The sequence below is a fragment of the Rhincodon typus genome, chromosome 8, assembly GCF_021869965.1.
Source record: "Rhincodon typus isolate 14 chromosome 8, sRhiTyp1.1, whole genome shotgun sequence".
NCBI lineage: Eukaryota > Metazoa > Chordata > Chondrichthyes > Orectolobiformes > Rhincodontidae > Rhincodon > Rhincodon typus.
In genome coordinates, this window is record NC_063339.1 from 66375010 (window position 1) to 66391211 (window position 16202).

At 40.8% G+C, this 16202-nt stretch overlaps 1 protein-coding gene across 2 annotated transcripts in view; it reads right to left on the bottom strand.

The window, feature by feature from the left end:
• fntb (farnesyltransferase, CAAX box, beta) overlaps positions 1–16202 on the bottom strand; it is an 82327-nt gene that overhangs the window by 16688 nt on the left and 49437 nt on the right. For both annotated transcript variants that reach the window (XR_007262614.1, XM_020525336.2), the window contains exon 9: positions 147–279. Coding sequence is in view for 1 of the 2 variants with exons in the window: in XM_020525336.2 (XP_020380925.1) it covers positions 147–279 (133 nt within the window). In the remaining variant the exon portion in view is untranslated. The remainder of the gene's footprint in view (positions 1–146; positions 280–16202) is intronic.

Here is a 16202-nt window from a genome sequence, read left to right on the forward strand (position 1 = left end):
TAATATCAATAAATAAAGCTCAAGTTCTCTTGAAATGATGATTCTGAAATTCAGTATTTGTCCATGAACCCTTCTATCCATTTGCATGCAGTATACACCTTGATAATAAGGATGGGTCATTGTTTACCAGATGCTTTTACACTCACCATGTGCATGCAATGCACGATGCAGGAGTGGTAAGAGTCCAGCTTGCCAGAATGAGTAACAACCATCCACCAACTTGTTGCACCGACCCTGAAATCCACCTTCAAACCGCATCTGCCGACTGGTCACCCAGCGCTATACAAGACAGAATGTCATTGTGTAGAATATCAAGGTCACATTGTACTCTAACCTTAGCTTTTCCTGAAGTCACTATTTTAAACAGATTCCCAAACATTTATCCAATATTTAGTTAGAAGTACTTCCAATATCACTTAACATATTTTACTCATGCATATATACTAGAATCAGGACCCACTTCAGCTTCTGATTAAAAAGGCAAAGTAATAATTAATATTAATCACATTGGTAAGAAAAATATTACCTGTTGTAAAATGAGTTCACTTCCTTTGGAGTGAAGTGACTAACTTTTAACCTACCAGCACTTCCCCTCCCTCACAAAATAAACTAGTCAACAGAATTAATTGCTCCTGTTGTATACAACTGGATATTGCGAGATGGATTTGAATTTTTTGATCTGCAGGGAGTAGGAAAAGGAAGGAGAAGAATGCAGTAGCACACAGCAAGGCCAGACACACCGGCAACTTGACATATGCTGGGTGTTACAATCCCACTGCTGGATTAACGTATTTATTATTTCCAGGTTTTTAGACCAGTTCAGTTGAATGGGCATGATGAGAACACCATGAGCAGATTTCAATTCCAGGATTTAAAACGCGTATTGTAAACATGAAATTTGAAGGAATCTGAAGATGGGAAGTGGACACAAGGAAATGACAGAGTGGAGTAAACACATGCACAGGCTGTTCCCTGAATGTGATGCTGGAGTTGTACAGACTTTTCACTGATAATGTAATGAAATTGCTGGCGCTTTTACCCGTGTACTACTGACGAGGTTGAGAAGCCTGTCAGCAAAACAAAGGTATGACCTGAATTAATGAAGGACGTCAGCAGGACTATGGTGCCACATGCTTGGGTTCAATGTTAAAAGCAGTTTAATTACCATAGCGGGGCAGGAAATTAGAGTAAATTATGGGCTAATTTACACATGCTGAGCTCTTGCGGTGCAGTGACAGTGTTCCTACTCTGGGCCAAGAGGCCTGAATTCATAACTCACTGGCTGGAGAAGTGTATAATTGGTTATAAAATACACACAGCACTTGTAGGCACAGTGGTAGTGACCCTGTCTTTGAGCAAGGTCTGGATTCAAGTATCATCTGCTCCAGAGGTGTCATAATACATCTGAACATGTCAACTAAAATATCTTATAACAATCGTAGAGAGTCACTGGGTCACTGGCGGGATACATAGGAAGCAGACACAGGCAATACTGCATTCTGTAAACAAACACATTTCTAATTTCACACTTCAAAGGCTTTAATTAAAATAACAAAACTGAACACAACTACTGATGTGTGCATGACAGACCTCTTCAATCCACCTTCTCAAACACATCACTGTTCACAGCCACCAACTTGCAGGTGCACTGATCCTTTTTTGCCTATGCATTCTCAGGTCTCTACCTGCAAATTCACTTCTGACACACACACACCCCCATCTTTAAGCAATACCAAGCCTTTACCTCAGTCATGTTTAACAAATATTTGTTATGAATCCATCTATTCTACACTTGCCATACCATGATTCACAGGTCTCTTCTACCCCCGTCCTTTCAAAAGGGAAGTAAACAAGACGACAGAGACCGGAATGTAAATGTCAACCAACACTCTGCTTCGGAGGGAGCACTCCTGGATATCAGTGGAGTTACAACATGTTGTCTCGTGGCCGAAATAAGTATCAGGCACATAGCATGGTCGTGTTGATTAGGTGTTGGTAGCAAGAAAAATACGATCAACGCCTGATGAACATTTAAATTATTATTAATTTGGCAGTCCCATGCATGTCTTCAACTTCGCACATATCTGAAGGAGGCTGACAATTCCTCAAATGGTCAATAACTGAAAAAGGTTTGTGTACTTGTATTCCAGTGGGACCTAGTGGCTCATAAATCACAAGTGAGCAACAGCAGACTGTGAAAGTGGGCAGTGGTAGCAAGTCCACTTCAAACATTGCAAGATGCTCCAAGCTCTGCCAAGCTGGATACAGATGCTGAACTTTAGAAGTCGTAAACCAAGAGGATACTTCTGGAGCAGAAAGGGAAAAATCAAGGAAGGCATTCCAGCTGCACTGCAGACATTTGCATGCAGACTGGTAGATTCTCCCTCAAGCACAAGTGGTATGATATTGAATGTCTATGTGATGACATATTTGTCCAAAGAAAAATATGGCCACGTGAAACATCAGACAGGGTGATCAAATGAATACAAATCAGATCCTTACCAGCAGCTTTCACACAACAAATGCAACTGAAATAATATGCATGAAACCCTAATTTTGGCCATTCATCACCTCACTGCAGCAAAATGGTCTCTAGCTTATGGCTAGCACAGAAGTGCCTGTGGGCCCTGGGACTTGGCTCAAAGCTTTTCCACTTTTTAAAACAGCTGGCACCATCTCAGTCGAAGTACCAGATGCTATCTTGCATTCCAATGGTCAAGTCTACTAGGTGGTTGAATGTCAATGCCCTCTGACCATTCAGGGTTGGGCAATAAATACTGGCCTGGCTAATGTGCCCACATCCTGTGAATGAATTTAAAAACAAAACCTGCAAAAGCCAATAGACTCTGTTGGGCTTGAAAATGGAGAAGGGGGCTAACCAATATCATCTCAGCAGCCTGATTCTACCTCTGCTGAGGGACAGAAGTCGCATCATGAAGGAAAAGGAAGAGAAGGTAGTTGCACAAGGGCATACAAACAGATATGTTATACAATATCAGACTGTTAACATTTTGTTTAATTTTTCAGGCTGGAAAATATTTGTTTCCAGCACTTCCCAACGTTGGCCATTTTTTACCTGCTCCTTGGGAACTGGCCTTTGCACTTGGAATTAATATTAAGATAAGAACTGGTGCCAAGCAATGGGTGGAGGTGGGGATGGGGGGCAAAATTCAGATGCTTGGTAAATTTACAGGATTCCTTCGTGTTGGGGAAAGGGGATGATTCTCAAGTGTGGCTACCAGATGGCTGGACTGGGAGAACCCATGTGAATTGCACAATGATGTAATCCTGGGCAACAATTTACCTGCACTTAGGTGCCTTGGTCACATGATACACTGCCGCAGAAACACCTGAAGAGGTCCTGCACTTTGAGCCTTTTTCTTCCAGTTGGTTCAAACCTTGTTGTTATGCAATGTTGCATAGCATCAGTCCACCACAAATAAACATCCTGGAGAGCATAGGTGTTGCTTGTTAAAAGGAAACCTCCAGTTATGTCCAGGCAATTGAAACACATCTCCAACATGTTGCTAGCTTACAGAATAATTTTGATCACGTTGCTCCTAGCACTCACCGTTGTGGGTATCAGTAGGTATCCTTTGACATCAAGCAGCCAGCTGCTTCGAGGTATGGACAGATTACCAAGCAGAAGGAGAAAGAAAAAGCATGGCAGGTGCCTAACAATGTTGAATCCATCTGCATAAGTAACCTTTTATGGTTATTTGCCAACTATTCACTGATGGAGTGGATGTCATTCAGTTGAAAAATAGTCCTTAGGTGATCTTGGGCTGCATCAATTGCCAGATGGCTACGTCTGATGACACCCTGCACCTCCCAGAGGCAAGAACCAAAAAATACTTGAAAACAAACATACTAATTGTACAGAAGCTCCATTTTGATGTATACAAGGCGAGTTGGACCAAATGTCTCATTCGCCAGTTTTACTGGGTTTTTTTTTCCCCCCTTCTGGGTGATGGGAAACCAGCCAGAGCTGCAAACCAAAATCTGCCCACTCTTTCTTAATCTGTGGCAAACCTTGCTCACGCTGGTAACCCAGTCATCATTCACCTATCCTATGCAGTTTTAGGCCAAGATCCTGCAGTTGTCTCAGTTGTAGCACTAGAAGGAACCGAAGGGAAAGAAGGTGACATTGATGGTGACTTTAACTGCCACTGGCAAAGAAATGCTACCAAAGCCAGCTGGAGCCATTTTCCCCCCTGCAGTAGACTCTGGACCCCTTTACATACTGGTGTCATGGAAGTTTATCCTTTGTTTGTATACCCTGCGTTGTGGGTGTTGCCACCTGTGACCTACACAGTTCTGGCCTTTATCCTACGAAACAGCAGGACCGATAGGAGTAAGCTGCTTTACTTTCCGTTACTGCTGGTCATCTTAGTCCTCATCCGAGGTCCAGAGCAAAATAGCATCAGCACCAAAGCTAATCTAACAGATTCAAAGCTCCAAAGCAAATGAGCTATGAAAATGTTTAAATTTGTGGAAGAAACTATTCAGCACAAATTCTCTGAACAAAACCTTCTACACAATCCAGAAGAAATATGCTGTGCTTGACATCTTACCCTGATATGTCTTCAGCTGCCACAAATAACACCCTGTTCTCAGTGCATTTTTACTAGCAAATTCTAAGAAACCCTGTACTCATAGTAACACTCAAAAGCTAAGTTGTTATTTGCTCAATTTGATCAATATTAATGACCTGCCTCTCCCAAAAGGGTTGTTCACATGCATTGCAGTTAAATGCAAATGGTGGCAAGCTGGAACTGGCTTGCTAATGTGGTGTCAATTTCTGTACTTGAAGATTCCCACCAGCTCACAAGCACATGCAATCCTCAAAGTTAAACTTTATATCTCAACCTTGCTGATTCACAGGGATACTCGAGTTAACTGGAAGATTTCTTTTTGGATCTGTGCATGTGTGACTCCCTTCTCAATTATCCTGGTTTCAAATATCAACACGCACTGTGCCTAGATAATCAACACTGTCATTTATCCATTCACCCAGACCTTAGCAGTAATGTGGGGAAGCTTTGGATGGGTCATTTTAATGTCTTAAGGGCACTCAGATTGGTCAAAATGTGGTGACAATAACTAGGCACAATACTCTAGTTGAGGCCTTAACCAGAGCTTTATAAAAACTTCAGCACAAATTTGTCTGTATTGCTACGATACACTTCTGTTTGACAAAGGCCAAGATCCATCTGTTTTGGATCAATAACTTGCCATCTTCAAAGCAACAGGGTTCCAAGCTACTTTTTTTTTAAAATGAGCTTCAATCTTGTTAGCTTATCTTTTATGTGGTACTTTGTCAAAATCCATTCAAACATCAAATCTTTTCCCTTCAAACTTCCCTTTTAACTAATTAAAAAACTCAACTCGACTAATCAAGCGCAATCCGCCTTTTATAAATCTGTATGGCTCTCTTTAATTAACTTAAAACTCTTCAAATGCTTGTTAATATTTTCTGATTACTGCTTCTAAAACCTTATCTATCTGCCACGACTCAGTTGGGAGAATGCACCGATAATCAAACCGCACTATCCCACAAGCCGTCACAAATGTGTAACTGTCCATTAAACCATCATGATCATCTATTTGCCTGACAGGCTGCTGTTCTGGACAAAAATAATTTGTACCAAATTTTCCAGTCAAAAGGAAAATGGCTTTTTATTGTCAACCAATGCCAAACAAAAAACTAATTACTAATTACTGCTATGCCACTTAACCTATATCCTTTACAACTCCAAGTACACCCACCAGGGTACCACGTACAGCTCTTATATCCATATTACATGATGACAAGAGGTACTGCAGAAGGTGCAAAACAAAAAAATTCACAAAGATAACAGCAGAATTGAAAAATTGAGTCCATCAAGAAATTATATACAGAGAAGTTTAAACAACCTGGGACTCTTTTACCCAGAAAAGAGACGACTAAAAGGGAACTGATAGAGATCTTTAAAATTACAAAAAGGATCTGATGGAAGGTCCCAATCTTTCTGGACTGTTTGGTGAAGCTATCTCTTTCACCTATCAAATTGCATGGAAATGAACTATGTCAGTTTCCCCACCAACTTCCTCTTCAATCTCCAATTGTCAAAACACAAGAACATGAACGTCATAAAACAATTCACCTGGCTGTTCCTTGCACATTCTTTAAATGACAGAGCTTCCTTTTATTGCAAAACCTTAAACCTAGTATGCCACATAGTCCTCCAATGTGTAACCACAGTGAGCTGGGATTCTGTGACAGACTCAGGAATCTATCTGCCATTAGAGTTGAAGATTTTCCGTCAATTATATTCATTCAATTTGTAATTCATAGAATAACAGTATTACACGTTAAGAATGTTGCTTCTTTCTTTCTGGATAACTGTATTTCTGTATTTAGGTGAAATGGAGGAAAATACAAAAGCTGTCTAATACATAGGTTGCCATTTCAAAAGAATACGACTGTACTGTCCAAATAACAAAAATAGTGAGGATTATGCACATGGCTGTGAACCATTACTTCATTCATTTGGCAACTGAATTATAAGAATAGGAGGAAGGGTCTTATAGCCTCTTGAGCCTGCTTTATTTGCAATACTATCATGGCTAATCTTCAAACTCAACTCACTGAACCATCTATCCCCATATCCCTTCATTCCTATTACGTTCAAAGAATCCATCACCTTCAATTTTGAGAAACACATTCACAGGCATCTGGGGAAGAGAATTCTAAAGATCCACAACATGGAGGCAAGACAGTTCTCATCTTCTGAAATGGCCTACTTCTTTTCCTGTGACTGTGACTCAGAGCTAAACAACTTTCAGCACTTTATTCCAATCAAACTGTACAAGAGATGTTTATACATTTAAATGAGATTACCTCACACTTTTGTAAACAATATGTAATGTAGCTCCATTCTACTTAAATCACTACTCAGAGAATCTTTTCTGAAGTATCCACCTGAAAGCAAATATTTATTGCACCCCTTTGTACCTCCTTCAGTAGGAGTTTTAAACTGTGCATAATACTTCAGGTGTAGTCTTACCAAAGCCCTATTAAAAACTGCAGCAAGATATCTAGGCCCGAAACGTCAGCCTTCCTGCTCCTCTTGGTCTTGCTGCTTGGCCTGCTGTATTCATCCAGCTCTACACCTTGTTATCTAAGCAAGATATCTGTACTCTTTCATTCCAAACCTCTTATAATAAAGGCTAACATACTATTTGCCTTCCAAATTGCTTGCTGTACTTACGTAAGCTTCTTGATTCATGTACAAGGATACCCAAATCCCTCTACAAAACAACAGTCATCTCTCTTTGCTTTTCCCACAACATACCAGCCTTCTGCCCTCTCACTTAAATTGTACAGCCTTTTGGAGCATTTTTGAGTACTTCCCACATTTGACTTTTCCACCTAGTTTTGTACCATCTGCAAATGGGAGACATTCCACTTAGTGCAAAGGCATTAATATCAATTGTAAATGGCCGAGGACCCAATATTGATCCTTATGGAATCTTCTTGGTTACAAATTGTGACTTGTTTACAATCCCAGGTCACCCTTTCATGATTGTTACAACAAGGCTATGGTCTTAAACATTCATATTGTCTGCCTTCCCATTGTGGGAGCTTGCTATATGCAAACAGGCTGCTAAGCCCTTTGAGACATCAGGTGGTTGATAGGTGCAATATAAATGCAAGTGTTCCTTTTTCTTCCCATTCACACTTTTTTAAATGCATTCATTCTTGTTTGGAGATTACTGTGGCAGCTAATTTGCCCACAGATCCCAAAAGATACCAAACTGGAAAAACCAGATCATCTCCTTTAGTCCTAAAATTTGAGCAATTGATTTTTGGAGAAGACATCTGACAAATGTCCTGCCTTCTTCCAACACTGCTACAAAACCCATGGCCACCTGAACAAAAGTGAAACAAGAAACTGCACTTACAAGAGTACAGTAATCTAGCATTTGTGTTAACCAGAATTACATGGTCAAGTTCTGGAACGGACTTTGAATTCACAACCTCATGACATGACATGTCTTCTCAGACAACAATCTTCATGGCCCTGATGGACGGCTGGTAATGTTTGAATATCACAAAGAAACTTTCGGCTCAAACTCACTGAATATGCACTGCAAAGTTAGCTATTGCTTTTTATAACAATCGTACTTATTATAAGAATGTACTGCCATAATAAGATTCATTTGTTATTTACTCTCCAGCTTGCTGAAACACAGGAGCTCAACATGACCAACGGAGGCTGTCAAGATAGCCTTTAAAGGAATACATTACAACTTTTACCTTTGACAAACTGTAGGTGCAAACCCAAAGGCATCAGACGCAAGTCATACAAAGGCACAGGGACAGAGAGCACCAAACAGGAAGCAGTCATGTTTTTGGTTCATTTCTGACCTCGCTAGTTGAGCTTTGACAGCGTCTATTCTTGCCTTGATAGCTCGTCAGGATTTCAGTAATCCTGTGTGCCTACAATGTGAGCAGCAAAACTCAGTTTGGTAAATGATTTTAGCTGCTGAATTTATTCCCTGCTGCTGAGATCTCACTCCAGATTTCCATAGTACAGCATCACATCAGACCTGGTTTTAAGTTCAAAATATCAAGTGAATTTATTTTACAAAAGATAAATTAAGTAATCACATCATACATACACTAATAAACTGATAGTAGACAGTGTTCCACCCACTTAGAACACAGAACAGTACAGGCCCTTCAGCCCAAGATGTTGTGCCGAACTTTTTACCCTAATACTATCTAATCTCCACTCTACCTTATACTATTATCCATATGCCTATCTAATAGCTGCTTAAATGTCCCTAATGAGGCCGACTCTACTACCCTCTCTGGCAATGCATTCCACGCCCCGAGCACTCTGAGTCTCCCCTATATCTACCTCCACTCACTTTAAAACTATGCCCCCTCGTAATAGCTACCTCTACTCTATCTATACCTCTGATCATTTTGTACACCTCTATCAAGTCACCTCTCGTCCTTCGTCGTTCTGAAGAGAAAAGCCCTAGCTCTCTCAACCTTTCCTTGTAAGGCCTTCCCCCCATTCCAGGCAACATCCTGGTAAATCTCCTCTGCACCTTTTCCAACGCTTCCACATCTTTCCTGTAATGAAGCGACCAGAACTGGACACAATACTCCAGATGTGGCCGTACCAGGCTTTTGTATAGCTGGAGCATAACTTCACGGCTCTTGAACTCAATCCCTCTATTAATGAAAGCTAACACACCATACGCCTTAACAACTCTATCCACTTGGGTGGCAGCTTTCAGGGAACTGTGGACATGAACCCCAAGATCCCTCTGCTCCTCCACACTGCCAAGAATCTTTCCGCTAACCCTGTCTTCTGCTTTCAAGTTTGTCCTTCCAAAATGAATCACCTCACTTTTCAGGGTTAAACTCCATCTGCCACTTCTCAGCCCAGCTCCGCATCCTATCAATGTCCCTTTGTAACCTAGAAATAAATTTTTAAAAATCTCAAAAGATTCAACTACCTTTGCATGTAAACTTTGAAATGAAATGGTTTCTTATGACTTTCTTCACTAAGGGGTCCTATTAAATAAAACTTCTGTTAAAATTTCAAATAGTGTTTTCTCTGCTACTGAGATTTGAAAACTGGATCCACCATCTCCGTACGCCTAACTGAAGAATCATTACGATGTTCTACATTTTGAATATCCTCCTACTTAAAATTTGAAAACAACATAGAAAAAACTGCTGTCAAACTTGCACAGATAGAACCAAATCTCACAGTTGTCTTGAAGCTTGACTTACTCTAGTCTCCAACCTCGATAAATTAACAAACCTGGCAACATTGTAAAATAAAATTAGATCCAAATGCAAACCACTGTTGGCTTTTCAAGGTGCTTATGCGTGGCAATTTGTTTTTAATTTACTGGTGCACATAGAGATCTAAGATATCTAATTTTTGTCACAGAGCTAATCAGACCTTTGTCAGTTTGTGGGAAGAATTTCTCCAGTTACAACCAGGGCCAAATACTGCGAACAGATGACAAGTCAGGAAGCTGCCAACTCTCACCCTATAGTGGAATTAAAACAAACACAAGACTTCATTACTCAAGCAAACTGACAGCTTCACTTTGTAATCAGTGGAAGATTTTTTAACTATTGCATCTTGATGTCTACATTGAAATCCTTGTGCATGTTACAAAGCACTACGAGATACCTGTCCACCATATTTCCCCATCCTGAGAAAAGCATTCTGTACTAACCTCAGGATACAAAGTATTGAATGAAAAGCAAATACCTGTGATAACAATAAGCCTGACAGTCACCATGCAGGATTTTCTAAAGTTCTAACGCCAGTTCTTGGATTCCTCCTTCAAGCTTCATATTTTTCTATAACTATTAACCAGTTATCTCTTTTAAAGGATGCAGTGGTCTCTGATTTCCTGTGGTAAAGTTGAAAAGTCACTATTAACAAATCTGTAAATTTCACTCTGTGCATTCAGACATTGGCCTAACACTGAACATGCAACTGAGGAACATTCTTCATCATTCAGCCTATGAGTATCCTTCATTAATTTAACACCCTGTGCAAAATCTGGTCTTGCCTCTTTTCAGCTCCAAGGTCACGCAACTCTTTTTCTTCCATACCTGGTATTAACTTGGGATAAAAAAACACTACAGTCTCTTGATAGTTTTCCCTCCTTTTATAATTATGAAGTGTGCAAAATTGTGCTTTACACCTAATGGTGGCATACCATTCCTTTTCACAAATTCAACAAAGATCCATGACTTTTTCAGACAATATCCCTATTTTTAAAAGGCAATCTGTAGCTTGCATTAGTACAATGGAAAACATTTTTGCACCCAACTCAACACCAAATTTACTCCAAACTCAACATTTCTTCCAGAACCCAATAATTTGCGTGTTTGGCAGAAGTGAATCCCACAAATCTGCCTTACTCCTACTGTAATAAATACATTGGAAATCTAACAGAGCTGGAAACAAGATATTGGCCAGCAGTTAATGGAGGAGGAACAACAGCAAGGGTTTGGTGGCAGATAGCCAACACAAACCTGCAAAATGCATCAAGTCCAACTCAAGATTATATGCTGTACACTTGTTCCATACAAAGCTCCACAAATTTCAGATTTTACTGTTGGAGAAAGCTCGTGAGCCATTCCACACAAAAGGAAGACCATAAAGATACTTAAATGTGCCCGTCTAGAGACAGATAAGGAAGACAAATGCATTTATGTCTGTTCCATAGCTAGTTTTTCCTGCAACAGGTCACTAGCCTGCCAGAAGTTACAGCTTGGTGCCAGGTCACATCAAACATAACTGACCAGGAGACTCTTACTGCTTGCCCTGGACATACTGGAAAGATTTCCAGGATGATAATCAATGCTGTATGAAAGCACCTTCTGTGGTGAAGAAGTCCTGCAGTGGAACGTGAACGCAGAGCAGGGCATGAACCCAGAGTTTCTTGCTGACTGGCAGGAATCTGACCCACTGCGCGATAAGATGCCGACCATTAGAACAACCACTATACTAAATAATGAAGACCTGTGCTTGTTGAGCCTATGGACTGGACAGACATAACATGACTGCTAAACATATTAAACTACTAGCTTCAATAAACTGAAATCCCACTGGGGTGGGCTCCACCTTGCTGACAAAGTATGCACCCTAACAAATCTAAATGACAGCTGTTCACCTTCTGCTTTGAGTCGAGTTGAGGATACGTAAAAGTAGTGAGTGCTTGTTCTTATGGGCTTAGTCATCATAATCTAACACTTCCTGATAGGCAGCAAATTACCTATTAGGAAGACAGTGTTACTTTTCACATGCACCTTAAGGATATCCAATGCTACCTCAGCAGCACCACTGCAGCTAAATGATCAGACTGCTTACTAACATCTATTATTGGATGAGCAAAGATTTTTCCCAATTATTACCAGGAAGACTGAAGCCATTGTTTTTTATCCTTGCTCCAAACTTCTCCAGACTCCATTCCTCTCCATGGCAACTGCCCGAGATTAAGCTAGTCTACTCACAACCTCAGGGTCACACCTGACCCCAAGACGGGCTTCTGAGCCATCACCAAAACAGCCTATTTCCAACAACATAACAGGGCTCCACTATGTTTCTATTTCAGCTCATCTGCTGCTGCAACCTTCACTCATAACATTGTTAGCTTTAGCCTTGACAATTCCGATGTGTTCCTAACTGGTCTTCCAAATCTTGCTCTCTGTAAACTTGGTCATCCAAAATTCTGCAGACTATATCCTTCTTGCAGTAAACCCCATTCTCCTATCATCCATCCACTAGCTGTCCTACTTTGGCTTTGGGTAAGTAATGTCTTAATTTTAAAAGTCTCACACAAATTTCAAAACTCTCCAAGGCCTTGCCCTTCCCTATCTACATCAACCTCTCCATCCCACAGCCCCTTTGCAGACACCTTTGCTTTGCTAACTGAACATCTGATTTTAACAGCTCAACACTGACAGCTGTGCTTTCAGGTGCCTAGGTCCTAAGGATTAGACTACCCTTCCAGACACACCCTAAAATCTCTTTTGTTCAGCTGACCTGATATCTCCCTATGTGGTTCAGTGTATTAAATGGTTTATAATGGTCTTCTGAAACGTGTTGGGACTTTGTTGATTAGTGGTGCAACATAAATTTAAGTTGCTGCCGCTGCTGCTATATCTTTTGCCTACGGTATGGCCTTTTGTACACTGGGGAGATCAAGCACAGATTAGGGGACTGCTCCTTGAAACATCTTTGCTCAGTCTACAAGCCTGATCCTTAAACTCCAGTCGCCAGTCACTTTAAGTCTGTCTCATTCCTACTGTGACTTCTCCAACATTATTCTTTTACATTGTCTAATGCACTTCAAATGTAAGCTGAAGGAATAGCACTGCACCTGCCTGACACTTGATAGCCTTCTGGCCTCAAATTTGATTTCTACTATTTAGACTGTACCTGCTTCTACCATACGTGCTTACAGCAGCTGTCAACAATGCTTCAACTATGTTGTAATCTCTCCAGTCCAGAATGCTTGGAAGATAGGGGATTTCCTGAATTATGGAACAACATTAGAATGCCTAATTACAAGTGGGAGAACTGGAAAATACCATAGGTAAATACATTTGTGAAACATGAGAGTGGGAAATCATTATAATGTCGCAATGAAAATGGTTAAGCATATCCCAAAACTATACTTCTATGCTTCCCAGAGCACTGTACAAAATTATGCCGATGGTGCCAGGGAAAAACATTAAAGTATTAAAAATCCTGGCTGGAGATACCAAGCATGGAATGGAAATAGGGATAATTGGTGATTCTAAAGCAGAACAAGATGATAAGCAAACCCTCCCCATCTCCATTGATCTTGGCTGAGAGAGACCTGGGCAATTACGGCTGTTGGGCTTCTACATCTCCCTGAAACAGATGTGAGGTGGAAGTCAGTTGATGGACATACGGTGGGAAATCAACAATGCTTCTCTGCTCAGGCTCAAGAGTAATTGTTATTTGTTAACCCGGATCTTCGAACTTAAAGATGATCCTCACTTGACTCAGGCACATTAATGAGGTATGAGTCAGTATGTTGCAAGGTGATTTTAACCTGGTTTCAGGAAGGCAAGATAAATAATTATCCCTGCTGTTTTTGTGGGGCAACAAATAGAAAACTGATGGATACTGAGCCCAAGCCTTCTTGATTTGTTGCATTACCCTAATGGTAAAGTACTGAATCCATTAATTGCTTTGGTTCGATCCAAAAAAAAAAAAAGCCAAGATAACTGGGGCTTCCAAATAATAGACTTCCAGACTAGCGAGGTTAAATTGTGTTACCATTTACCCCTCCTTTAGACTAAGCACTTGTTACTTAATTCGTCCCAATTATCATCCCCTTTCACCTGGAATCATAAATATCTTCTGTCACTATATTTCTCCCGCCAACCTGATCACAGCCCTTTCTTCTTGCTTTTCCATTCTCCAACCTGATTCTTCCCTACATCTGCATTTGCTTAAAACTAATTACATCTTCTTAACAATTTGATTATTTCCTGCTCCAATGACAGGTCTCAATCTGAAACACTTGGCTGGATTTTCTGAAGAGTGGCCAATGCACTCAGAGTGCTTGTTCTTTTAGGTTAAGAAAGAGCTCCACTTTTCTGACACGAGCTTCCAATCAGGGCTCTTCAGAAACATGGAGCCACACTTTTAATCTGATGGGTCCACTGCAGTTGGGGAAAGCAAACCATGCTCCCTTTCTCATAGCAATCAGTAGCTGGATTTTGTGATTTAAATGCCCAGCAAAACAGACAACCCCTTTAGCAGCTCCTGTGAAAAAGTTGTGAAATGTCTAGTACATAAGGTAAGTAAGAGGTTGGGAGGCAGGAGGGTAGGATGTCAGATAGGTAGAGTGCCAGAGTGTAAGGTGGGAAGGGGCCAAGTAAGAGACAGAATGTTTAGGGTAGGTTGGAGTTGGTTCCAGCAGGGTGGATGTGGTTTGGGTTTATGAGGGTGGGGCTGTCAGGTCCACAGGGACATGAGGTCACAAGGGTGTAGGAGGCGTGATGGGTTAGAGTGGGGGCGATGAGGAAGCGTTAAGTTTCTGGGAATGATGATCACCAAAAGTCTGTCCTGGTCCACCCATGTTGACACCAGTGTCAAGAAAGCACAACAATGTCCCTACTTCCTCAAGAGGCTAAGGAAATTTGGCAAGTCCACAAAGACTCACCAAGTTTTTTAGATGCACAACAGAAAGCATCCTATCTGGATGCATCACAGTGTGGTGTGGCAACTGCTCTTCCCAAGACCGCGAGAACCTACAGAGAGTTGTGAACACAGCCCAGTCCACCATGCAAACCAGTGTTCCACTAACTCAGTCTAAACTTCCCACTGCCTCAGGGAAGCAACCAATATAATCAATGACTTCTCCCACCCCAGTTATACTCTCTTCCACCCTCTTCTGTCAGGCAGAAGATATAAAAGTTTCAGTACATGTACAAACAGCTTCAACCCTGCTGTTCTCAGACTTTTGAACAGACCTCTCAAATGTTAATGGCGATGTTGATCTCTCTCTGCAGCTGTAACATTGTACTCTGCACTCTGTTCTGCTACGCTGATGCAGTTTGTATGGTACAATCTGCCTATATGGAATGCAAAACAACACTTTTCACTATATCTAGGTGCTGTAATAACAATAAATCAAACTCAAAGTGGGTATCAGGTCAGGGTCTTAGAGGGTTACTTTGGTGTGTATGGAGTTGTACGGTCAGTTTAATAATTACTCAAGCATTAGACTAAGTGTTTGATAACTTAGCTATTTAACCGTGTAACCCTCCAAGTTCTCCAATTTAAATGGATACTTTTGTCGAGTTCTAGGCAGAGGGGCAATCTTTAAGTTCCAAGTCAATTCCCTTGAAGCCTGCCATGTTGCGGATTCCACAGGGTCTAGATTTGCAATTCTCACCTACATTGCCAAATCACCATCTAGCCATCAAAAAATCCAGGGCATTAACTCTATTCCTCCACCTACAGATTGTCCCTGTCCTGCTCAGTGTTAGTAGTATTTTGTGTTTTCATTACAGATATCCAGCATTTGATCTATCTTATTAATGAGGCCTTGCACTTCTTTACACTTCAGAATTATTTACTATGTCTTCCATTTTATTATCTACTGCAAATTTTGACACAATGTTCTATAGCCCTACATTCAAATCATTCATGCAACTTCACTGGCATAAAATCATCTGGTTCACTTATGTCTTTTAGGCAAGAAAGACATCCTTATTTGGTCTCGTCTACGTGACTTCAGACCTATAGCAACTGTCCTCTGAAAAGGTCACACAAGCCATTCAGTTCAAGGGCAATAAGGAAAGAGGCTTCAAACGTGAGCTTGTCAGCACTACAAAAAAAATCTAATCACTGAGAAATCACCCTGAACTGTCATTCTTTCTCCCTTTTATTCAACCTCACAACTGCATACCAATCAATCTTCTCTCAGTTTCTGTTGTACTTTGTCAAAGCTTCCTAAAATACAACTGTTCCACATTGCAGCATTTCCTCCAAACACTAAAGCTCCAGCTCCATGGGCTCCACCATCTTTACATTTGCAGGTTCGACGTTCCTTTATAAAATCCCTCAGTTGGTTACTTTCTTGTCATCTAAGTGTTTACAAATTAATTTTGAATTGAAGAA